A 24,601-nucleotide genomic window follows, 5' to 3' on the forward strand; every position below is an offset into this window, starting at 1 on the left:
GAAGACTGACTTGCCAGTGTATGAACTGATCATGACCTTTGGTTAATTTAACACACTGCTCAGTCTTTCATTAGTTCCTCCCATCTCACTGAATTGTTTTTCACCCATAAAACTCCTGGATCTTCTGACCAACGAACTCAACACTACCATAGTTTGTCTCTTTGCAGATACAGGTTAAGAAGAAACTGTTTAGCTTCCATGTTTGCTAGAGGGAACAGTAGAGATCTAATGTGAGCACCTCAAACTTTTACATACCCATTCATTTGCAAATTGTAGCTATTGTTATAACTCATTAAAATAATCTCTTAGGTCCCTTTGAGTTTGGAGAGCTTTGGAAACAGCATGGTACAGTTCATGTTCATTAAGCATTTGTTTTCCCAAATATTATGTTACGTTCTTTACATAATTTTAATCTAATCTTTGTGCTGGCAAATTACATTAACCGACAATCACTATTAGCACCCCTTCCCTGACGGTCCTTAGTGGCAGCAGAAATCTCCATCTCAGTTTTACAACTCCAATTTCTTGGAGTGAAATAATATCACATGACTAGGAAATGACTCTTGACTGATTTTAGCAAATCATGGCGATTATTCTCCCTTGCTTAGATATTGAAGGTTTTCCAGCTTCCCTTGCAACTGTAATTGGCATGTAACTAACAAGATGTGAAGAGTTAATCTGTAGCTTCTGAAAAAATTCCTGTGTTAAGTTTCCTGACCTTCCCCTGAATCCAGGTTTGTTATTGCCAATGTTATCTTTCCCTAAAATAGGAAAGAGGTTAAATTTAGGAGCCAGACACATATAGATATGAATCAGTTTTCTTCCTGAGCAATACAGGGAAAGATACTTATTTCTGTGAAGACTGTTTTGTCACTTGCTAAACAGGCAAAGTGTTATGACAGAATAGAATAGAGAATGGGACAGCGAAGGGGTAAGTTTAGTTCCTGGGGGTCAACAGCAGAGCACAACAAACGGAACTGCTCATCAAATTAAGATGAGCGAAAACACAGCCCAGCCAGACCAGTCCACGCTCCCCAAACTACACAGCAAACCCCCTTCGCCATGGCCCCACTAAGTTTGGTTCAATGGTCAGCAGAAATAAATGTATTTATGAAAGTAACGGTTTTTCTTTTCAGAGGCCCAGTTACTCTAGAAAAAAAAAGCACATGTTATGTATATAGCTGACAAATTTCCTTTACTTACTTTTGTATCCACATGATTGTAAAAAAGCAAATAGCGTTAAATGGCTATTTCTGGTAAAAACACACAGTGTTCAGCCCTAAGAAGGATTACATTCTTTGGACGGGTTTTATCCCCAGGATATCAAATGCCTTGGCCATAACAGCAGCTACTGCTTCACACAGCAGCATCCGCCACATGTTTACTTTCAGCACTTGTCCTGAGAAAACAGAGGGAAAACAGAGATTAATTTGTCTTCTTGAAAATCAGTACTAAAGAATCTATGTTACTTCTGTATTTTGCTGAAAAGTGAACAGCCTAATCCACGTTTTGCGGCTTTAGCTAAAATTACCCTCACATAAAAATACAAAGACAATCCAAGAAAGGTGTTTCTGTTCAAGAAATCTGTTTCTGATAAGGGGATACAAGTTCTACAAAGATTAGAATGATAAATTTTATCTTTTTTAAAAAACTTTTTCAGAGTTTTATTTTAGGCCTCATAGTTTGAAATAACTACTAACTTTAATTTCAGGATAATGGAAATGATCAAATTTCAATTCTCAGGCTTGACTCTAGAAAACACCTACTTGCCCTGCAACAAATTACTTCAGTAACAGTAACAGAAGCTCGCAGAAAGCTTAAGGGAAGAAAATATACCACGTTTCTCCAAAAGGCAGTTTCCATTGTCAAAAACTCCCAAAGACTCATTCTGGGACCCTCAGCAACACTGCTTTTATTGGGAATGTCCTATTCCTAATGGTCTTCCAATTGTTTTCTTTGGAGTCCTAGGACTGGTTCCATGCCACGTGCCTGAGGGGGCAGGAACTACCTGGTTTGGTATGAGAATTCCATTTATGCTTTTATTAGCTCTAGTTGAATTTTGTTTGGTATATATGATCAAGATCGGTGTATAATTGGGAAAAAAGCTGGTGTGTGTGTGTGTGTGTGTGTTCCATAAGTAAAACAAGCTGAAAACCATCCGTCCACACCCAATTCAGATAAATGCCTTGCTAGCGCCCTGTCCCCACTATGACCACTGAATAAGACACTTACCGGTTTGTCGATCTTTCTCCACACAGTAGCAGCTATCATAGAATTCTGTGAAAGTAGTTGCTAGCTCATAGATGTAATCACAGAGAGTGTGAAGAAGTAAGTCATCTAAAATCTTCTGGAGAATCTCAGGGAACCGTAAAATGCACCGACCTAGTTTCCATTCCTTTTCGTGGTCCAAAATGATCTTGGTCTCTTGAGCTGCTTTCTGGAGCATCTCTTCATCAATACTGGCCAGGCGTGCAATAGACCTGAAAAGTCAGGAAACAGCCACCATTTTCTTTTGTTAGGCACATAAGAAATGACTGATGTAAATTAAAAATCCTATCAACTGATTCAAAATAGAACAATGTAGTACAAATACCGGATTCTAGTGAAGGCATACAACAAGTAAGCAGCTGTGTTTCCTCTGTCATCCAACATTTTGTCAAAGGAGAATATGTAGTCATTCAACCGGTTATGAGAAAGATCTGCGTATTTGATACAACCATAAGCAACAGATGTCTGAGCAGCCTTTAATTCCTCTGCAGTTAAGACCTTTTGGGAAAACAAAACAAAACAAAACTTCATAGCTTACTGAACACTGCCCTTGTCCCAGTGTCTAAAGCAGAAGATAGGGGTAGGGAGCAACTAATGGTGTACCTTTAACAGTAAACTTTAATAAAAAATATCAACACTAAAGGAACATGAGCCAATCTATAAAGGGGATAATGAACATATAACCCATCGGCTCCGCATAACAAAAAGTGTTTTTCTGTGAATGACTTGATTTGATTTGTAGAATATGAAGTGTCTGCTTAAATACTTTCCCCCCAATGTATCTGTAGATACAAAATAGAAAGCACCAATTATTAGTTTATATCCACTTCATTCCATAAAGATTCTGAGGTAGCTTATAGGAAACAAAGTAATATAGTAAAATAAAGTAAAATAAAGACAAAAAACTGTAGGAAATTAACTGAAATCAAAACAGGGTACCATAATAGAAGAATGGATAAAAAAAAGATAACGTATATATGTACAATGGAATTACTCAGCCATTAAAAAGAATAAAATCTTGCCACTTGCAATAACATGGATGGATCTAGGGGGGATAATGCTAAGTCAAACAAGTCAGAGAAAAACAAATACTATACAATTTCACTTATGGGATTTAAAAAACAAATGATCAGTGAAAAAAGAGACCAAAAAACTGACCCTTAAGTATGGAGAACTGGTATTTACTAGAGGGGAGGTGGATGGGGAGAAGGGTGAAACAGGTGAAGGCGATTGAGAGTACACTTATCCTGATGAGCAGCGTAGTGCACAGAACTGCCAAGTCACTATACTACACACCAGAAACTAAGGTAACACTGTATGTTAATTACACTGGAATTAAAAAAACAAGGGTCAGGAAGAGGAAGAGCTCATGCATTAATGTACTGTTAATGTTTAGCCATGCATCCTAAAGCACAATTAGGCCACAAGGGAGTAAGGTTCTTTTCTAGACACAATGGAGTTGCCTGTAGACTAACCCTCCTACCAAAAGCAACTATTTAAAAGTTGGATAAATCACATGAAGCAACTATACGAAGTCACCAGAGAACATCAATATAAGCAAAGTTTGACGGCTGTATATAATCTTTGGGAGAAGGGAAACACACGAAGTTGAGTCCCACATGTACCCGACCTTTTCCCCTAGGGCACTGTCTAAATCACTACGTGGTTGTGGGAGAAGGAAACAAAAGCCAAGCAGAAAGAAGTGGTTTTACTGGGGTAAGAAGATGGAATTCAGACTTTGGGGCTTCCAAAGTAATTAGGACAAAATCACCACGAAGAGGGAACCACAGAGGAGTGAAAAACTGTGAACACTTTCTTTCAAACTATCCAATGGCTGGCATTAACAAGGCAGGACTCCCAAAAAACCCAGCAGGAACAAGCAAGCTGGGGGTTGCAGAACTGAGCAGAGGTTTCAGCAGCTGTGTGAGGCTGAGGAGTCCCAGGAGAAGCAAGGGAAAAGGGCACCAGTGAATAACCAACCTGGTGAAACTAGAAAGGCCAAATTTTACCGAAAAGAACCTTACCTTAATAGTAAAGGTACAACTGAAATGCGTCCTTCAGCCCTAACAAAGCTGAAGACCAAGATGACAAAATTAAGATTACCAGCTGGTATGCAATCTGCCAGAAGAAAACTTAATTGGCTATTGGAGGAAGATGACACTACCCAAAACCTTTATGATTTTGCATTCACGACATCTAGCATCCAGTTAAAAACAAAAAAGCAGCTTAATAAAAAAGCCAGTTGATACGACTGAAAACCAAAGGCGAGGTTGGGTGAGAGGACTGACAAGAAAACAGAAACAAACAATAAAGACAAAAGCAACTTTAAAATCTGGAACTGCTTAAAATAAAAAGGTATTTAAAAACACCAATTACAGGCACGCCTGGGTGGCTCAGTTGGCCAAGCATCTGCCTCTTGATTTCAACTCAGGTCAAGATCTCAGGGTCGTGGGATCCAGTCCCGTATCAGGCTCCATGCTGGGTGTGGAGCCTTCTTGGGATTCTCTCTCTCCCTCTGCCCCTCTCCCCTGCTCACACACTTTCTCTCTCTCTAAAATTTAAATAAATAAATAAATAAATAAATAAATAAATAAATAAATAAAAAGACATTAAAAACACATGACAACCAATTCTAATAGGTGAACCTGGACTGGACCCTGGATTAGAAAAAAATGCATACATGAGACAAATAATAAAACTTAAATAAGGTCAGGGGCACCTGGGTGGCTCAGGTGGTTGAGCACCTGACTTGAGCCCTGCATCAGGCACTGTACTGACAGCTCAGAGACTGGAGTATGCCTCAGATTCTGTGTGTCCTTCTCTGCCCCTCTCCTTCTCATACTGTTAATTTCTCAAAAATAAACTTTACAAAAAAAAACCAAACAAACTTAAAGAAGGCATGTAGACTAGTTACTAGTGTTATATCAATGTTAGTGTCTTGATTCCATAATTACACTATGGATATATAAGGTATAGTATTTGGGGAAGCTAAGATGGCAATTCTTTGTACTATTTTGTAATTTTTTTATATGCCTAAAAATTATTTCAAAAAGAAAAGCTAAAAGAAAACTGCAACTGAGGTACTCAAAAAATTAGAGGAAAAGGGGCAAAACTGAATGTAGAAAAGATTCAAAATGAGGCAGAGGGAGAAAAAACCTAGGAAAGAAAAAGCAGAGAGGCATCTAGCTGGCTCAGTTGGTAGAGCATGTGACTCTTGATCTTGGGTCTGGAGTCTGAGTTCCACATTACTTAAATAATTATTTTTTAAAAAGTAGGTGTGAGAGACATGTAGAACACATAGTAAAAAATTCTAACCTATAAGGTAAGTACTTAGAATTTTGGGAAGAACAGAATGGGACAAAGATGCAATAATTGAAGAGATATGTCTGAGAATTTTCCTAAACTGCTGAAAGAACACAACCTTTAGGAAGCTCAGGACCTCACAAGCAGGTAAGTACACTCCCCACCCCTCACCTGCAAAATCCCTCAAACCATACTTAGGCATTTATTTAAAGTAACAAAACAAAGCCTAGGAAAAAGTGAAAGTTGTCTGAAAAAAAAAATGATCTTCAAAGGAGCAACAAGACAAGTGATATTCAACAGAAACTACAGAAGCTAGAAGACAATGGAATGCCACCTTTAAAATGCTGAAAGAGCTATGAGACTAGAATTCTATACTCAATCAAAACATTGTTCAGGGATGCCTGGCTGGCTCAGCTGGTTAAGTGGCCACCTTCAGCTCTGGTCACAATCTCACAGTTCGTGAGTTCAAGTCCTGCATTGGGCTCTCTGCTGACGGTGCAGAGCCTCTTCAGATCCTCTGTCTCCCCCTCTCTCTGCCCTCCCAAACTTGTGCTCTCTCTCAAAAATAAACATTTATAAAAACATATCACTCAACAAAACTACAGGCAATATAAAAATGTTATCAGACAAATGCCAATAGAATTCATCATCAGCAAACTTGCACTACAGAAACTATTAAAAGGAGATCTTCAGGAAGGAAGGAAGGACGCACACAGGAATGGGTAAGTATGTGAATACATATAAATACAACAAACGGGTAAAGGACTTGAACAGACCCTTCATGAATGCTTCATAAGCATTACAAAAGGTAATCAACATTACTACTCATCAGGGAAATGCAAATATTAACCACAGTGAGATGCCACGGAATTCAACAGAAAGGATAAAAGACTGACAAGTGTTGGTAAAGATATGGGGCAACTGGAACAATCAAATATTACTGGTGGGAGTGTATACATAATGGTTGCAATACTCTCCTTGGCAATTCTTCCTCCCTCCCTCCCTCCCTCCCTTCCTTCCTTCCTTGCTTCCTCCCTCCCTCCCTCCCTCCCTCCTTCCTTTCTTTCTTTTTTTCTGTTTATTTTTTTAAAGAGAAAGAGAGAGAGCAGAAGCAGGGGAGGGGCAGAGAGGGAGACACAGGATCCGAAGCAGGCTCCAGGCTCTGAGCTGTCAGCACCGAGCTCAATGCAGAGCTCAAACTCACAAGCCGTAAGATCATGATCTGAGCCAAAGTTGGACGCTTAACCGACTGAGCCACCCAGGTGCCCTGGCAATTTTCAATAAAGTTAGGCATAAGTTAGGTTAGGTTAACCCTAACCCTACAACCCAGTAATGATATTCCTAGATATATATAGATCCCAAAGTAAAAGTGCATGGATCCATAAAAGGGCTTTAACAATGTTAAAATTAACATTTTATTCATTAACAGCCAACAAATGGAAACAACCTTAATGTCCATCAACTCAATGAACAAAATGTGGTATATTCATATAATAAGAATACTATTATTTAACAATAAAAAGAAAAGAACTACTGATACATTCAGAAAACAGCACCATACTTTATTTCTGAACTTCTAAAATAAACAAAAATGACCTATGGTGATAGGAAATATTTAGGAGGGATGGAATCACAACTTAACTGGCTGGGGTTATCAGGCATTCATATGTATGAAAAATCATCATGCTTCACATTTTACGTATGCAAACTGGCCAAATAAATAAAAGAGCCAGAGCAGTTTTTGTATCATGCAGAGTACACAAATTGGTTAAGTGACCAATTTTCCACCTTTCATCTGATTGTACTAGATGTGCCTAGGCCAGGACTAACATCCAATTTTACTTCTTCTGTAACTGTGATCTTCTGTTTACAGTAGTTATGTCCATTCCCTGGTATCACTTGACTTACTGAAGATTAAATGACATAAGACCCTTTGAATTTCAATCCTTGACCTTCCTAACGTAGGCTGCAGAATCTAACCCCTTAGTCTGCAATATTTTCCAATCATTCATTCAAAGTAATGACAGCAGAAATGCCAACATTAGAAGCAGGATACTTCGCCACATAACATAGCAGGGAAAGGTCATAGCCTTTTCTAATAGCCAAGAACTGTATTTTCAAACACAATAATGAAACAAATTTACTGTGCAATAAAATCTGAGTAATATAAGGTTAAGTGGATTTTCTCCTCATAATCCTCCTCAGTTCTCTCTCAAAAAAAAAAATAACAACACAACACATGGTACACAATACGCAAACAACGCTTCAGATTACCTTGTCTCTTTCTTTTTCCTTCAATTTATCCATGGATCGTTTTAGTCCTTCTTCTAGAAGGTCTATGAGGCGCACCGTTTCACCTGAACGTGTTTTAAACTTCTTCCTAAAAAAATTTAAGAGTCATAATTAAGTAGATTTTGAAACAGAACTTACAGCTTAAACATCTTTGAAAATGACCTTTTGACAATGCCTTATTCCAACTGGCTACCAGGGAGAATGCTAAAAGAAAGAGTGGTACTTTGAATTATCTTTCATCTTACAGTCCTCAAATCAAAGCATTCTATGTTTTAGGCTCCCAACAGCATTCTCTACTTGTTGACCTACAATAAATTCCCAAAAAGGGAAATAGAGAAGACATTTGTTCATTTTCCTGAACACAAAGTTTGGCTTAGTTATTTTGCTTCTTTGAAAAATTAATAAAATACATGTTTGATTCTAGAACTGTCTGGGAACTAAGCAAATCTTAACTGGAAGTTCATTTTCATTTTTCTAGATAATAACCCCACCTGTTGAGTAGCAACCTACTCTGGCACACATCAGCCAAAGAGCTTAAACAAAGCACGTCAGGGCTCCATTCAAACCGCTGAGGTCAGAATCTCTGAGCATGGGACAGGAGCTCTGACAAACACTGTCCTAGGCAATGGTACTACTAAAAGCATTTCACAAAAACTGGATTTTACTGGGGCAACTGGCTGGCTCAGGTGGTAGGGCATGGGACTCGATCTCAGGTCAGGAGTTCAAGCCCCACATGGGGCTTACTTCAACAAAATTTGGATTATACCTATTAAAGAGAAGTCTGTACAACACAGAATATAATTTTCCTTTTATTAAGTAAACTCTATACCTAATGGGGGGCCCCAAGGTCAAGAGTTGCACACTTCACTGACGGAGGCAGGCAGGCACCCCTAATTTTCTCTTTTTAAAAAATTCTTTGGGTAGGGTGCCTGGCTGGCTCAGTCGATTGAGCGTCTGACTTTGGCTCAGATCATGATCTCATGGTTCGTGGGTTCAAGGTCTGTGTTGGGCTCCACACTGACAGTGGGGAGACTGTTTGGGATTCTCTCTTCCTCTCTTTCCACCCCTCCCCTGCTCGGGCTGTCTCTCTCAAAAATAAACAAACATTAAAAAATAAATAAAAATTATTTGGTCACCTGGCTGGCTCATTCAGTGGAGCATGCAACTCTTGATACTGGGGTTGTGAGTTCGAGCCCCACATTATTAAAAATAAAATCATTAAAAAAATTCTTCAAATTCAACAATGGTGCAAATAAAGCATGCTTTTTTATTTAACACAAAGCCTACCAAAATAATCATGGTATTTCCCATTAAAGTTGTATTTTCAGAGTTACCTTAGAAAGGATCTTGTCCTTGATTAGAGAATTAAAACTTCTTTATTATCCTACAAATACATTAAATCCTGCTGTGACTTTCCTCATGCCATCCCCTACTGTTTGACTACTCAACAGCTTCCAAATCTTCTGTCTGATGAAACGATACTCATCAAAAGAGATAGCCAAAACGCTAAGGGAGGCCTTCCTGTAACACCTCTTTCCCTTTACTCCCTATCTGCATCTGCCTTGAGGTTTTCTGCATTTTTTTAGTGTTGGTTTATCACTCAGACTAGTGGCTCTAATAGGAGGAATCCACACCTGAATATCAGAGTTCAAAAAAAATGCCTAATACCTACTTTAGTAGGTACTAGGTCAGTAACTCCCTTGGTGGGGCTGGCACGTATAGTCTAGTGGTCTCCCCAGAGAACTGCTCTGCTTCAGGAGACAGGCTCCTTCAGGGAAAAGGCCACATTCTATTACCTTCATGTACACACTGGAGCACCCAGCCAGTGCCATGCACAGGTGCTCGATAAATAGGGTCCAAGAAATAAGAGGCAGATGTTTAAATAAAAGGACAAACTATTGCAAAAAGCTTTAAAACAGAAAATTTCACTAAAAAGCAGATGGCAGAATGTGTGAGCATTTCAATGTAAATATTTAAACTACGGTACTCTGACCCTGGTTAACTAACATTAAAATGATTTCTCTCTTTAACGGTGCAGATTGCCATAATTACATGATGGTGAGAGTGCAGAAATATGAAACAACAAAAAAATCATGGAGAGATCTCTTAGCCATTATGTGATCAAGTTAATTGCCAAAATATAAATACTGGTGAGAAATATAGGTATAAAAGTAAATTTTATAATTTCACCCAACTGTAAGAATAATCATCTAAATATCAGTCCAAAACACCAACAGCTAATAAACTAAGATGGTATAAGTAATACTCAACTCTTTAGTTGATTTTCAAGCACTCATGGACAGCAAAATAAGGACCCAGTGTCTTTTGATTCCAAAAAAGTGCAGCTCTATACAAGAGTCACACATTATAATTTAAAAGTATTTGATGCTGGGGCGCCTGATTGGCTCAGTCGGTTGAGCATTTGACTTCAGCTCAGGTCATCTCACAGTTCATGATTTAGAGCCCCATGTCAAGCTCTGCACTGACAGCGTGGAGCCTGCATCAGATTCTAGGTCTCCTCTCTCTTTGCCCCTCCCCTGTTCATGCTGTCTCTCAAAAATAAAAACATTAAAAAAAAAAGTAAAAAGTGATGTTGACTGCGGCAAGGTCTTTGATTTCCATATCCTCTAGCTAAAATACCTTCACACCATCTAGGCTGATTGTTATGTGCTTCATTAGGGCTTCTGTCCACTGGCGAGCCAAGCCTCTTGAGCTACATCATGAGGTTTTTAAAGCCATTACTACTTTTGTGTAATGACATTTGGGCTGGATCACTAAATCTAAAATGCTACAGATTTTTAATTTTTTAAAAAATGTTTAATGTTTATTTATTTTTGAGAGAGACAGAGAGACAGAGTGTGAGCAGGTGAGGGGCAGAGAGAGGGAGACACAGAATCCAAAGCAGGCTCTGGGTTCTGAGCTGTCAGCACAGAGGCCGATGCAAGGCTCGAACCCATAAACCCCAAGATTATGACCTGAGCCGTAGCCGGATGTTTAAGTGACTGAGCCACCCAGACGCCCCTAAAATGGCACTGAATTTAAAAGACATGATAGTTAAAAGTATCCTGGATCAGTGCCATCCAGGATACTACTGGATGCAAGATGTTAAAAAATTTTATGCCTTTGAATTGGTAAATACTGTCTATAAATATTTGCTTGTATTTATCTTTTCTTTCATAAACACTGAACAGAATGTGGACAAACACTGGAAAACAGAAACACTGGATGTATGAATATTAACATGTTGGTCTCAAACTCATTATTTTTGAGATAAACATAAAAACGAAAGCTGTGGATTTTAAAACTCAGTTGGAATTTCAATAATGTGTAACTATTGACCAGGTGTTCAACTGTGAAAGAAAAACACTTAACAAAACGCTTGAAATAAATATACTGTTCAGTATTTTCTTGAAATCTGAAGAGGTACTGTGACAGACTTTACAATTTAGATCTGTACAAATGGAAACCTCTTTAAATTTTGTTAAGTCTAGTCTAGTTTTCATTCAACTCTTTACAAATCTCCCTAAAAGGCTACAATTTCTAGCTGTGGCAAGACAAATGTACCAAAAGGCTTAGCTGAATTCACCATTACACATTTGCAAACTGAGGAAAATTATGCACTTTAATTCTAATTTAGTATCAAATGAAACGCAGCCTCTTGCAAAGAAATCTGGGTGTTGGGTTTGTTATTAATATTCAGACTTTCCAGACTTACTTGTCTTCACCCAGCACCACACCAAATCCAGCATGAAACACTCGAGTTACTTTAGGGTCATACCAACCAATCATTTGAGCAGCACCAAATATTGTCTGGAAGTGCACAGACTACAAAGAAACAAATAGAAAGTTAATTGCTAAACTTTCTAATAACAAAAGTGACTTAAAGCTCTGTATTTAGCAATAAAGATTTGTAAAGTTTAAATATCTCACAAATCTTAGAAGGCAAGCATAATTATAAATAAGATCATCTTTATTCCCAATATAAAAGAAATAGGTAGAGCAGGACTGTTCTACTTTCTATGTTCAAAGGTTTTTAACATGGTTAAATTAATGGTAGGTTCATTGTGCAAAAATTTCAATTATATTTTAGGTCTCACAAGGCCCTTTCAGATAGAAATGGTCACTGATGTTCAGGAAAGCAACCCTTTCCAGTTGATGGAGATAAGTGGAAGAGTTGGAAAATATATTCCAATATGGCCAAATCTAAACCCTGTTTTTTTCTCTGTTACGGCAAAGTTCTGATTTTTAGTCTTTGGAAGACTTCTACCTGCTAAATGTCACAAACCTCACCATACTGTCTCAGCTCCAATCAGACCACGGAAGAACGTAAACAAATCTGCAAACTCACTTGTCCACTGTCCACTACATAGATAATCATATCTGCTTTTTCCTCAAATAGTCTTTGTTTAAGAGCAGCCAGGTCAGATGTATCGTAGGTATAGCCTCCATCTGATTTTACTATGGTTAATGGTACAGAACATCCAGGGACAAAGACAATCTTTCTGCCATCATCCACTTGCACAAATCCTAGGAAAGAAATCTTTATTAATAAGGTTAAAAGAACCTTGAAGGAATATAAAAGATGAGCCATTATTAGATATTTACCAGAGAGCTCAAGAAATCATATTTTATTTTCACACCATGATCTACTATGAGTCTGGGAAAATAGCTACTGTCAAAGTTGTCCTGGCAGCACGTGATGTTCTCAGGGCCCAGGGGGGATATCCTGGCCATTTTCTGGATTCACACTATGCCTGGCTCCTAAAAATGTCCCTAAAATTTTATTAGCTTAAAAGTATAATCCCTAGGCCACAGATTATGATGAATAAATATATAATTATTCGACTCAAGGAGCCAGGCTTTCTTGGAGATACCAGATTAGCTGATTCTAGATCTAAGGCAGGAAATGTACAAAATAATCCTAGACTGTTGTGTACCTGAAAGCAAGTAAACTAGCAAAGACTACAGAGACTGTAAGGCTCAAGAAAAAGACAAAAAATAGAAAAGCCAATCTGAGGAAGCTACCATTGGCCAAAAATGGGACCGTGATTACTAAAAATTATAATAAAGGCAGGGAGCCTGAGTGGCTCAGTCATCATCCACTTGCACAAATCCTAGGAAAGAAATCTTTATTAATAAGGTTAAAAGAACCTTGAAGGAATATAAAAGATGAGCCATTATTAGATATTTACCAGAGAGCTGGTAAGTACCTAACTTTGGCTCAGGTTGTGATCTCACGGTTCATGAGCCTGAGCCCTGAGTCGGGCTCTGTGCTGACAGCTTAGAGAGCCTGGCACCTGCTTTGGAAAATTAAAAAAAAAAAAAAAAAAAAAAGTGTAATAAAGGTAAATGATTGCCAAATACAGAATGGAATAAATCCCATTTATAATAATGCTAAAAACAATTCAGTTGTATCTGGAACATGCTAAGAAGCTACTTCATTATTCTGAAATTGATAAATAAAAAAATCAAGCAAGCATTTATCCTATTTATCTCAAATTGTACTTCAGGAGAACAAAAATAATTATGTGGCAACGTTCTGCACAGGAGAATTCAAAGTATCAGAGAAGGAACAACAGAATTCTATCATTTTCCAACCTGTAATGAAGTAATGCATCAAAACGACAATCATCAATAGCTGCTAAAAACAACAGGGGAGAGTCTAACAGGGAAATCTGTGGATAGATCAGGCTGACAACACTTGAACCCAATAATTCATCTTAACCTAAAGAGAGCCAACCCAACATTACTGGCATGCTTGCAAATAAACAAAAGACAAACCAAAAAAAAGAAAACCTAAACCAGAATTTAATCTACACGTGGGGCGCCTGGTTGGCTCAGCTGGTTAAGTGTCCGACTCTTGATTTTGGTCATGATCTTTTGTTTCGGAAGTTTGGGCCCCGCGTCGGGCTCTGCAAGCCTGCTTAGAATTCTCTTTCAAAATAAATAGATAAACTTAAAAAGAATTTAATCAAGCCTCTTTAGAAGATACAGATGGAGGAACTGTTAAATAATACCATATGGAAAATTCTCTAAGACAAATGGCCCAGTTTCTTCAATAACAAAAGAGAAAAACGGGGGTGGGAGGCCTTATGGATATACAGAATGTAAGAGATTTATTAAACATAATGTGCAGACTGAAAAAGGCTATTAATAAAGAATATTCTGTCCACTTTGACCTGTTTGAAAATTTCCACAATGAAAAGTTAAAAAAAAAAAGTAGAGTGCCTACCTTTATCTTCGAATTCCTTTACAATATCATGCATCCTATCTTGATAGAAGGACTCCCCCCTCTCTATTAAAGAGATGTCCAATGCATCGTAGATTTTATTAAACTCTAGGAAAAAAAATTTCACCAAATAACATGTCTAAGAGTTTAAACAAATAGGAGACATGCATCTAACATTAAAAGAAATATATTATTTAACTACAACATCTGGAAGGTTAAAATTAATTACATTAAAAGTGTATGAAATAGAACATTATATATGTATTGCCATTTTGAAAACGTGGAAAGATTATGGAAAGGCACCTATCAAAATATTAATAATCGGTGGGATGATAATTTTTATTTTCTTTTTCCTTGCCCACATTTACATTTTTTCTGCAAGAAACATGTACTTCCTGTGTAACTTGGAAAATGTTACCCCTATAAAATGCAAATGAAAAGAAAAAGACATTTCCTCCTTGGAGATCTAATATTTGTTGAATTTTCTTATAGTTTTCCCTAAACTGTACCATTTACCTACCTGTCTAGCCATGCATCAGCGATGCAAATACTACCCATGGCAGCATTATATGACATTTTACAAAGCAGGGCTGCAACACAGCTCTCTCCGCCATTCTTCCATTGGCTATTCCTAACTATGCATTCTTCAAAGTGACCTTAAAATTACTTTGTCAAGCTTGAAAACCTGAAATTGTGCATTTCCCCCAATTTTTTCTTCTAAGAAAGTTAAAATCTGCAGTTGCCTATCTTAATAAACTTTAGTGGTTGTTTAGGGTCAGAAAATATTTTAAGAAAAAAATCCATTTGGCAGTCTTTGAAAGGTAAATATGTCGTTGGAGGTCAACTGAGCAAAGACTCCAGGAACATCATCTGGATGGTATCATCTGGATGAAATGAATGAAGCCAAGAACCCACCTTGACGGGAGACATCACAGATAAGGTTCCACGCTTTTGTAATATCCGGATTTTTACTCTGGAGCAGAACTACACACTGGTATGCTCGCTTCTTAAATTCCTCCTCGGTATCAAATCTTTTCTTGGATTCCTGTGTTTAAAAAAAAAAGGGGGGGGAATGTGTTTTTTTTTAATGTTTTATTTATTTTTGATACAGAGAGAGACAGAGCATGAGAGGGGGAGGGGCAGAGAGAGAAGGAGACACAGAACCGGAAGCAGGCTCCAGGCTCTGAGCGCCTGTCAGCACAGAGCCTGATGCGGGGCTCGAACCCACGAACGTGAGATCTGACCTGAGCTGAAGTCGAAGGCTTAACCGACTGAGCCACCCAGGCGCCCCCAAAAAAAGGAATGTTAAAAGAGCCAACTTTGTATTTCTAGATACAGAATGTTTCTAAAACAAAAACACCAAAAGTGAGGAGGCGGGAACTTATAACACTGGGACACAAATAACAGAACAAGCACTCTCTCAACAGTCAACAGCACAGTTACAAATCAATGTGCCAAAGAACCCGACTATTTCTCTAGAAATCATTTTTCCCGGAAATACAAAATTCTCAGCACAGTGCTACCTCCACTTTTCCAATTCATAAAATCCTTCCTCATAGCAATGGCTTAAGAGTAATCAACAACAGTTAATAGGCGGGGCTGAATTTTCTGTGTCCCATTTTCCGTTCTGGATGTGGTCCTGGATGAGTAATTACTTTTTTGTAATTAAAAATAAAGCTGCTTTCATAGTTTTATTTCTATTTTGAAAGAAACACATGCTTACTGTAAAAAAAAAAAAAAAGAAAGGAAAAAAAATAACTTATTACCACCCCAACCTAATCAGGGATAATACTTTGGTGCATAATTTTAGACATTTCTTTGCAAATGCATGCCTATGTGTTTTAACAAAAACTGCATACATATGGCTTTTCTTTTACCGTGCCTTTTAAATACTGCCTCATCATATTCAGAACACAAAATTTCAACAGATTATAACATTAGCTATATAATTTATAGGTCTCACATCAGTAAATATTTTGTTTTCAATTTTTTTCATTAAAAAATGCTTACTGAGACAACTCTCTAAAACAAAGCAAAAACATGAAGAGTTTTACTTTTTAATGTTTTACTTTTAATGTTTATTTTTACTGCAGTAATCCTGTTCTAGAGAAATTGCCTATCGTAAGAAAATAATTTTTTTTTTAATTTTTTTTTTTAATGCTTTATTTATTTTTGATACAGACAGAGACAGAGCATGAGACGGGGAGGGGCAGAGAGAGAAGGAGACACAGAACCAGAAGCAGGCTCCAGGCTCTGAGCTGGCTGTCAGCACAGAGCCTGATGCGGGGCTCGAACCCACGAACGTGAGATCTGACCTGAGCCAAAGTCAGAGGCTTAGCCGACTGAGCCACCCAGGCGCCCCAGAAAATAATTTTAAAAAGAGAAAAAACTTACATGCACAAAGTTGTTTACTGAGTGGACTAAAGCACTCCAAGAATGAGAAAAAACACCCCAACAACGGGGATGAACATAAACTTTAGCACGTCAATCCAACAAAACAATGTGCAGCCAAAGCATGCAGAGTAACATGGAAGAGCTGATAATGAAATGTTACACATGATACAAAAACTGTACTACAATCACAAATGATGTAATAAATGTTTGTATATGGATGTCACAAAGTCAAAGAAAGTTGACCACAGTGATTAATTTAAAATTAAGGTTTATAAAAACCTAATTGTCTTTTAAAAACTATTTTTACCTACACTTTAACATTTTCAACACATAAAATTGAGTAAAGCATCAAGAAAACATCAAATACTGGGCCGCCTATGTGGCTCAGTTGGTGAAGCATCTGACCCTTGATCTCAGCTAAGGTCATGATCTCACAGTCTGAGTTTGGGCCCTACATTGGGCTCTGCACTGACAGCGCCGAGCCTGCTTGGGATCCTGTCTCCCTCTCTCTCTGCCTTTCCCCTGCTTGCGTGCATGCACGCACAATCTCAAAAATAAACATTAAAAAGAAGTTATTAAAAAAAAACTGTCTTCTGACTAGCAAACTCCTAAATTCACTTAACAATGGGTAATGTGGTTGAATTCAATGTTTAACATACACTGATTTAAAAAGCAAAGATGGTGTTTTAAAGGGCAAAGAGTTTAGTTTTAACTCCACAGTAGCTTCAAATACTATTCTGAACTCCCTAAAGAAAACTAATAATTATTGAGAAAGGTAAACACACAAATATTGTAAAAATAAATGGTATCTAACCTTATAAAAGGCTTGTAGATCCCCAATAGGAGGTGAAACTGTTAGGTAATCTGGGAATTTATCTTGAAGGTGAGCAATGAGCATGCCAAACTGGGTCCCCCAGTCTCCCACATGGTTTAACCTAGTATCAATCAGAATACAAAATCATTTAAAAATGAAAAACATGCTTCAGTTAGACAAACTATATCCCATTAGAAACACTAACATTTAAGTGCCAATACATCACATTTAGTAGCATCTTGTTTACTCTGTTGTCTCAGCTGGTCTGTAAGCTCCAGGAGAGGCAAGGAGGATGTCTGTACATCTACAATGTACCCCCACTGACAGAGGCTGCACACAGCAGGCCTCCAGGATTTGGCAGATGGAGTTCCTACTGACGGACTATGATCTGTTGTGTAGTTAACTGAGATACAGGTGAGTCAGTGCTGATCACTACAATTTTATGAACGTTTAATTTCTCAACCAATTATCTTAGTGTAATTTAGACCGCTGGTTCTCAAATGTCAGGGAACAAAATTCTTCAAAATGTGTCAACCCAACCACCTTTATATCCCTCATTGTTTTTCACTAATCTCAAATCACCAGATCATAATCATCACCATTGTAACTAGATTAGTAAAATAGTCTTCTACAGCTCTGCCTTCTTTGCCTAGCTTCGTCACAGAAGCCAGACTCATCTTTATTTGGACCACACTGCTCTCCTAATTATGACTCTCAAGAGCTTCCCATTGCACTTAAGAATAAAATCCGAATTTCTTACCAGGGCCCACATAATCTCTTTCTTGACTTCCTTTCTCCCTACTAGACTATAACCTCTTGGATACCGATGGTACTCAAGATCTGTGGAATGAATGGGGGAGCTCTTTCCTTGTTTCCACACCCAGAGCCTAAAAGTTATCAATTCAGAGGGGCCTAGGACATAATTTATTGAAAAAGCCCACTGGGTGATTAGAAGCAAAACAGGGGCGCCTGGGTGGTTCAGCTGGATAAGTGTCCAACTCTCGATATGGGCTCAGGTCATGATCTCACAGTTACTGGGATCGAGCCCACACTGGCCTCTGTGCTGACAACATGGAGTCTGCCTGGGATTCTCATTCTCTCTTTCTCTCTCCCTCTCCTGGCTCCTCCCCTGCTGGGTCTCTTTCTCTCAAAATAATTAAAAAAAAAAGAAAAAGAAAAAGAAAAAAAAAGAATCATACTTATAAATCAGTCATTTAGTCAAGGATTCTTTCTCAAGCAAGCAACATTTTTCATACCTTAGCACGGCATATCCTGCAAATTCAAAGAGGCGGCACACACTCTCTCCTATGATAGTTGACCTGAGATGGCCTACATGCATCTCTTTAGCTATGTTGGGAGAGGAGAAATCAACTATAACCTGAGACGGACAATAAAATAGATTTCTTAGACAATAATACTGTACTATAATTATGTAATGTGATAAATACAAAGGCAATTATGTTAAAATACATAAGTGTATCAAAGTTAACACCTGTACATCTTAAATGCACACGTCATGACAAATACTTCAATTAAAATTTTAAAGGGGTGCAAGACATTTTATTCTGTTAACATTCAGTAATAACATTTAATAGTAAAGTCAAACATAAACAGCAGCTTGGGTTGTCATTCAAGGGTGTTAGGTTATCTACTTGTCCATTTTTAACTCAAAAAGAATCTAGTTTGTTTATATAAATAATCCATCCCCTATTTCAGCCAAACCTCAGCTGGCTACCCCAGATGCCTTGTGGAATAAAGTGAAAAGAAAAACCATATAATGAGCAAGACCCAAGGGAATGGCTATTTCTGTTATGGTCATAATCTCAAATACTAATGATTAAATCTCAACAGAAAAAGAGGAAGCAAGTCACAGCACTTCCCATACACTTTAAGTATTAACATATCAACTGAAAACTGTGTATATACCTTTTTATTCTCACCAAGGGGAGGTAGTTGAACCCCATTCACCAGGAGGTTGGTTAACTGCTGTGATACAAAGTCCTTTCTTAAGTGGATGTTAATAAAACCTAATAAACAGTAAGAAAAGAGAAAAAAAAATCAGTTAGTTTTCCTGTCTTGAATGATTGTTCACTCCCAAAGATTTTGTCAATTTCATGTATGCTGGCTCCAAAGTGCTGATCTGGCTCTGGCAAAACTCTAAAGAATTCCAACACCACCTGATGCCCTCTTGGAAACTCCATGTTTCGGTATCTATTTCAAACATTACCACCGTCCTGAGAGCTTCCTGCTTATTCCTGGGCCCCTTTATTCTCAGTACATGATTTGTTCAGCTATTAACAGAAAATTGAGGGCCCTTTCATCAGACTTATCTGCCACTATCCATCTCCTTTTTGCTAATGAAACAGAGTCACAGGAGGTAAAATAACTTATCCAAGATCCAGCACCTAAGTCTAGACTAAAACATCAGTTTCCTAACTTTCAATCCAAGGTGTTGTCACCACTTTGTTAGGTATATAAGTTTTAACCCTATACTTAGGTTTAATCTGGTTCTTTATTTCAAGAAGGACCCAACATCAATACGACTACTTAAGAAGGGTAACGCTGTCATACCAGGACCAGCGATTTCAACTTTTTCAACACATTCATTGTCTGGGAGGTGTTTGGTAATGTTTTCGGCAATTTCTCTTGGATTAACTTTCTGTTCCTTGGTTTTGAGCATCTATAACACAATATAAAATGATTCATTACACAAGTACCAGCAATTTACTCAGAAATACACAACTGATAAAGCATGAGATGCATTTGATATGAAGACCCATCAAAAGGCAAAAGCAAAGAAGTCCAATGACTGTATATAATCTTGTATATACACAGTTTAAAGCACCAAGCCATCAACAGTGCCAAGAGGAATACAAAAGTGCCCAAACCACATGATCACCATTTCAAAATGAGTGGCCACACATATCTAGAACTCTTATATGAAGACATAACAAAGTCTTTAGTTATGGTGCCTGTTTCCAGGATATTTACATTTCGAATTTTCAAATCAGGAAAGTGTGCAATAATCAAACTTGGAAAATAAAATAGTACCCTTATAACCTTAATCCCAATGTAGACATGTAAAAATTATTTAGAAAAAAAAAATCTGGATTTTTAAAACCCTTTCTACTCAACAAAGAAAGGAAAACAAAAAGTCTCAAACCAGAGTCAATTAACCACAAATACATCAGACAATGCCGCTATTAAAAATGGGGAATTCCTCTAACTGAAAATGAAATATGTAAGCCCATCTCAAAGACACCAGAGCTGCATCAAATTACTTGATGGGAACACTGGTTGGTAAATGTAACTTTTCATCCCTCACCTTTCAACACTCATTAGTAATATACAGCAATCCTGGACACAACAGGAGAGAAGTACCAATACAAGAGTATCAACTACTACCCTTAAATATTCAAAATACATATAAAATTTATATGTATATATTTGAATATTCAAATTTATTTTAAAATGAAAAATATACTTCTCCTATTCTCAAGTTTTTCTGAACTATGGAAAATATTCTTTTCACTGAGAATACAACTTGCTATGTAAATAGTAATGATGAAAATCAAACCACCAAGAATGCTTTGCAATAATACAATCACCTGTGAGATACCCATGGCACTATTACACTGATAGTCCCCAAACTTGGGCTGCTGACTTGGTGTCACTATCAGCGGAGGATTTTCCAAATCTGGATATGCAGCCTTAATGGCACAACCAAAGACCTCCTGCAGTCGGCTATTGATGTTAATCATATTTTTAGTTGGTCTGGTTCTTTCTGCTTGAAGACTCTGTAAGAAAAGAATAAAATATTAACTCATCATACAAAACATTCCCAAGTATTGAGAAACCATCAGATGTCCTGAGAAGGTAACATACCAAAAGGTCACATGCACTTTGCAATGCTCTCCTTATCTGGGACATGTTGAAAAACGTTAATAGGACAACCATCCAGCAAGTGTTCTGAAGTCAGAGCATGTGACCAAAGTGACCCAGGGAAAGAAGGTAAGGAGAATGGTGTCCCACACAGTACTTCATTCATCTGTGGCTTGTCGTTTTCTTTTTTTTGTGTCCCTTGGGTTCAGTTGCTATTCCTTAGTGGGGCAAAGGGTTTGTGAAAGAACTAATGTGCCCCTCCTCCCATTACACTGTCAGCATTCTATTATTTACACATTAGAGCTAATGTACATGATGGAAACGTGTATTAGAATACACTGTACTTGGGGTGCCTGGCTGGCTCAGTCGGTGGAGCACGTCACTCTTGATCTCCAGGTCATAAGTTCAAGCCCCATGTTAGGTGTATAGATTAAAAATAAAATCTTAAAAAAAAAAAGAAAGAAAAAGAATAGACTGTACTTCTTTTGTATGTTTTTCCTCATGTCCTCTGCCACACATTCATTAGACATTTAATAAATCTGAATTGAAATGAATACAAAAATGAGTACACATAAGAATGAATGAGGTATTCAGAAAGGTGAGGTATTTGGGGGCAGACTCCATGGAAAAGAAACGGGATCTTGGAAGACTCCAAAACAAAGTGATTTCAAGCAGAAGAGATCACCAGCTGGAGATGAACACACTTCCTAGGAGCCGGGCGGGCAGGGTCCAGAATGGGCAGGGCAGCCTGGCTGGAAGAAGTACACAGGCACCGGGGAGCAATTACAAGGGTGCGGCCATCCTCCAGGGTGTGTCATCGGCAGACTCAAGAGTCAGGCCAAGAGATTAAAACCTCAACTAAGGCAAGCTCAGTTTTTTGACAAAACTGATAAACACTGTTAGTGGAAAGAAACCAAATATGACACTGTAAAATTTAAAAAAAAAAAAAAAAAAAAGCCCTGCAAAACAACCAACTTAGGGCAGAGAAAAACTATGGATATATTCTATAGTTTCTTTTGATGGAGACAATTACTTACAAAGATGTTTTTAAAAGGGCAACAGCGTAAGTTGTTTATAAAATGTCTCACCTCTACTTGAAGCCTACTTCAAGCTGGCCAAATACTGAGGACGAAACAGTTCAGAGGGCCCTGGAAGGACAAGGCTACACCAACTGCTCCGTTTCTTGCACCAACATCTTAGTTCTAACTGGTCTAATGCAGGGAAAAGACAGGATTTCTCTCCTCGTGTCTCCAAATCCCTCACGGCATTCTTTCTGAATCTTTGATGATAATTTTTTTAAGGTATAATAACTCAAACTGTGGAATGAAAAACAACCCAGAGTACTTACCCTTCGAAGGATATTTAGTCGATACTTCAATTTTAAATTTTCTTCTCGCAACTGCTCCAAATTTGGAGAAGCTTCTAAACCGCCACAGTTTTTTAACCGATCAATTTCAGCAGTCAGAGACTTAATCTCTTTTTCCTATGAAGGAAAAGGCAGTTTGTTCAGTGCAGTATGATTCATGACCTCCATAATGTGATGGACTGTACCCTAAACTTATTTCTGGCAGAAGTGACGGGAATGAAGGGCCTTCCCTTTGATAAGCTGTGATTTTTCCTCCTTGATGCTTTTAATTACATTTGCTTGTTACTCTTTATATGAAAAAATTAAGTGTGTGTTGGAGAAGAGGAACAGAGGTGTTAAGCATATAACAGAATAAGCCTTAGATCCTGGTCTTTGGTCTCAATAAACCACTCTGATTTAGTGACAGTACCTGTTAAGTTCAAAGGTGGCCAACCTGGCTTTATTCCCAAGTCTTAGGACTTAGGGTTCTTTTAAAAAGAAAAACTTTTTCATCACATTTAAAATAGCTCAAGTGTCTGCCTTTTGTCCTTTCTTAGACAAAGTGACTTCCCAATTTTTCCCTTAGTTTCCCTTGTCTTACGTGATAGATCAGGCTTTTTACTCTAATACCTAAACCTAAAAACATGCAAATTCAGAAGGAAATAAATAAAGCTTCCAACCTAACAGAATTACTCAGGGGGAGATTCCTCATCTCAAATGGGATAATGTTTTCTGGAAGATAACTACAGCAAAACAGGTTTCCATAATGAGCATAAATTATGTTCCATGCACTGAGCTAAACATTTTTCAGAAATTATCTCTGAGCACCTGGGTCGCTCGGTTGGTTAGGCATCTGACTCGACTCTGGCTGAGGTCCTGATCCCAGGCTTGCAGGATGGAGCTCTGCGCAGGGCTCCCCGCTGAGCCTGCTGAAGATTCTCTCTCTAGGTGCCTGCCTAGCTCAGTTGGTTGAATGTCAGACTTTGGCTTAGGTTATGATCTCACTGTTCATGAGTTCAAGCCTCAAGTTGGACTTTTAACTGATATGCTAGCTTGGAGCCTGCTTCCCATTCTGTCTCCCTCTCTCTCTACCCTTCCCCCGCTTCCTCTTACTCTCTCAAAAATAAACATAAAAAAATGCTCTCTCACTCTCTCTCCCTAAAAGAAAAATTAAAAAAAAAATCCATCTGTATAATTCTTTGTTACAATCCAAAGGTAAGGCACTTATACTCACCCCACATTGGCAAAGAATATATATGGCTCAGAACCAGGAAGAACTTGACATTTTACTTCACCAATATGCATTCCGTGATTACTCATTTAGTATAAAACAGTTCCTGAGATAAGATAAAAGTACTTACACCACTTTCTTACCCTTCCCTACCTGAGCATAAAAGGTAATGGAAATGTCTCACTTTCACTTTTACAAGGTTACTGCTCTTCCCCCCAGGAATACTGAAGGCTGAGAGCAAATGAACCACTCCATGGGTATTTTAGGATTCCTCTTACTCAGTATCCTAGAGAGAGCGGCGGCTGAGTTGCGAACCAGGAGCAAGGGTTCCTGCTCTTATTCCACTTCCCCTTCGGCCTGCGCCACCCTCCCTCCACTTCCCCTGCCGACTCCGCATCCCGTGTGTGCGGGAAAGGGAGGGCACAGTGGGAAAGCCTGTACTGAACATGCCAAGCTCCAGCGCATCGAAGACGCTGTTTTGGGGGGGCTCTAGGAGCGGGTAAAGACCTGCACACCCGGGGTGCTGGTCTGGGAGGCCAATGTCATAAGGGCCTTAGAAGGATGAGTTCTTCCTCTCCCACGCCCGAGGGGGCATCCCCGGGAAGGTGTTCGCTTCGACCTAGCACAGGCCCGGATGTCCGGACACCCTTGCCCAGGTCCGAGGGGACCAGAATGGTCCCACCTCACCACCAATGTCCCGACGCTGCTCGGGCAGGAGCCAGGACCCAGTCTTCCACCTCCAAGCCTTTCTACTAGTCCCCTGTGGCCCTACCTGCTGCAGCAGTCTCGCGGAGCACTGAGCCACTAAACTGTCCATCCTCCCGTCAGCTATTATCACTCCAA

General features: G+C 38.5%; 1 protein-coding gene across 1 annotated transcript; it reads right to left on the reverse strand.

The window, feature by feature from the left end:
• Positions 1-1,169: 1,169 nt before the first annotated feature.
• RARS (arginyl-tRNA synthetase) lies at positions 1,170-24,601 on the reverse strand. Its single transcript, XM_029942891.1, has 15 exons — positions 24,531-24,601; positions 22,531-22,665; positions 20,909-21,097; positions 19,872-19,980; positions 19,227-19,327; positions 18,557-18,678; positions 17,301-17,421; positions 15,008-15,137; positions 14,096-14,200; positions 12,212-12,390; positions 11,579-11,688; positions 7,846-7,951; positions 2,594-2,766; positions 2,233-2,480; positions 1,170-1,399 (listed from the first exon to the last, which is right to left on the reverse strand). The coding sequence occupies exons 1-15, from the start codon at positions 24,573-24,575 to the stop codon at positions 1,290-1,292; spliced, it is 1,983 nt and encodes a 660-aa protein (XP_029798751.1). The 5' UTR covers positions 24,576-24,601; the 3' UTR covers positions 1,170-1,289.

This window comes from Suricata suricatta, chromosome 6, assembly GCF_006229205.1.
Source record: "Suricata suricatta isolate VVHF042 chromosome 6, meerkat_22Aug2017_6uvM2_HiC, whole genome shotgun sequence".
Taxonomy (NCBI): Eukaryota; Metazoa; Chordata; class Mammalia; order Carnivora; family Herpestidae; genus Suricata; species Suricata suricatta.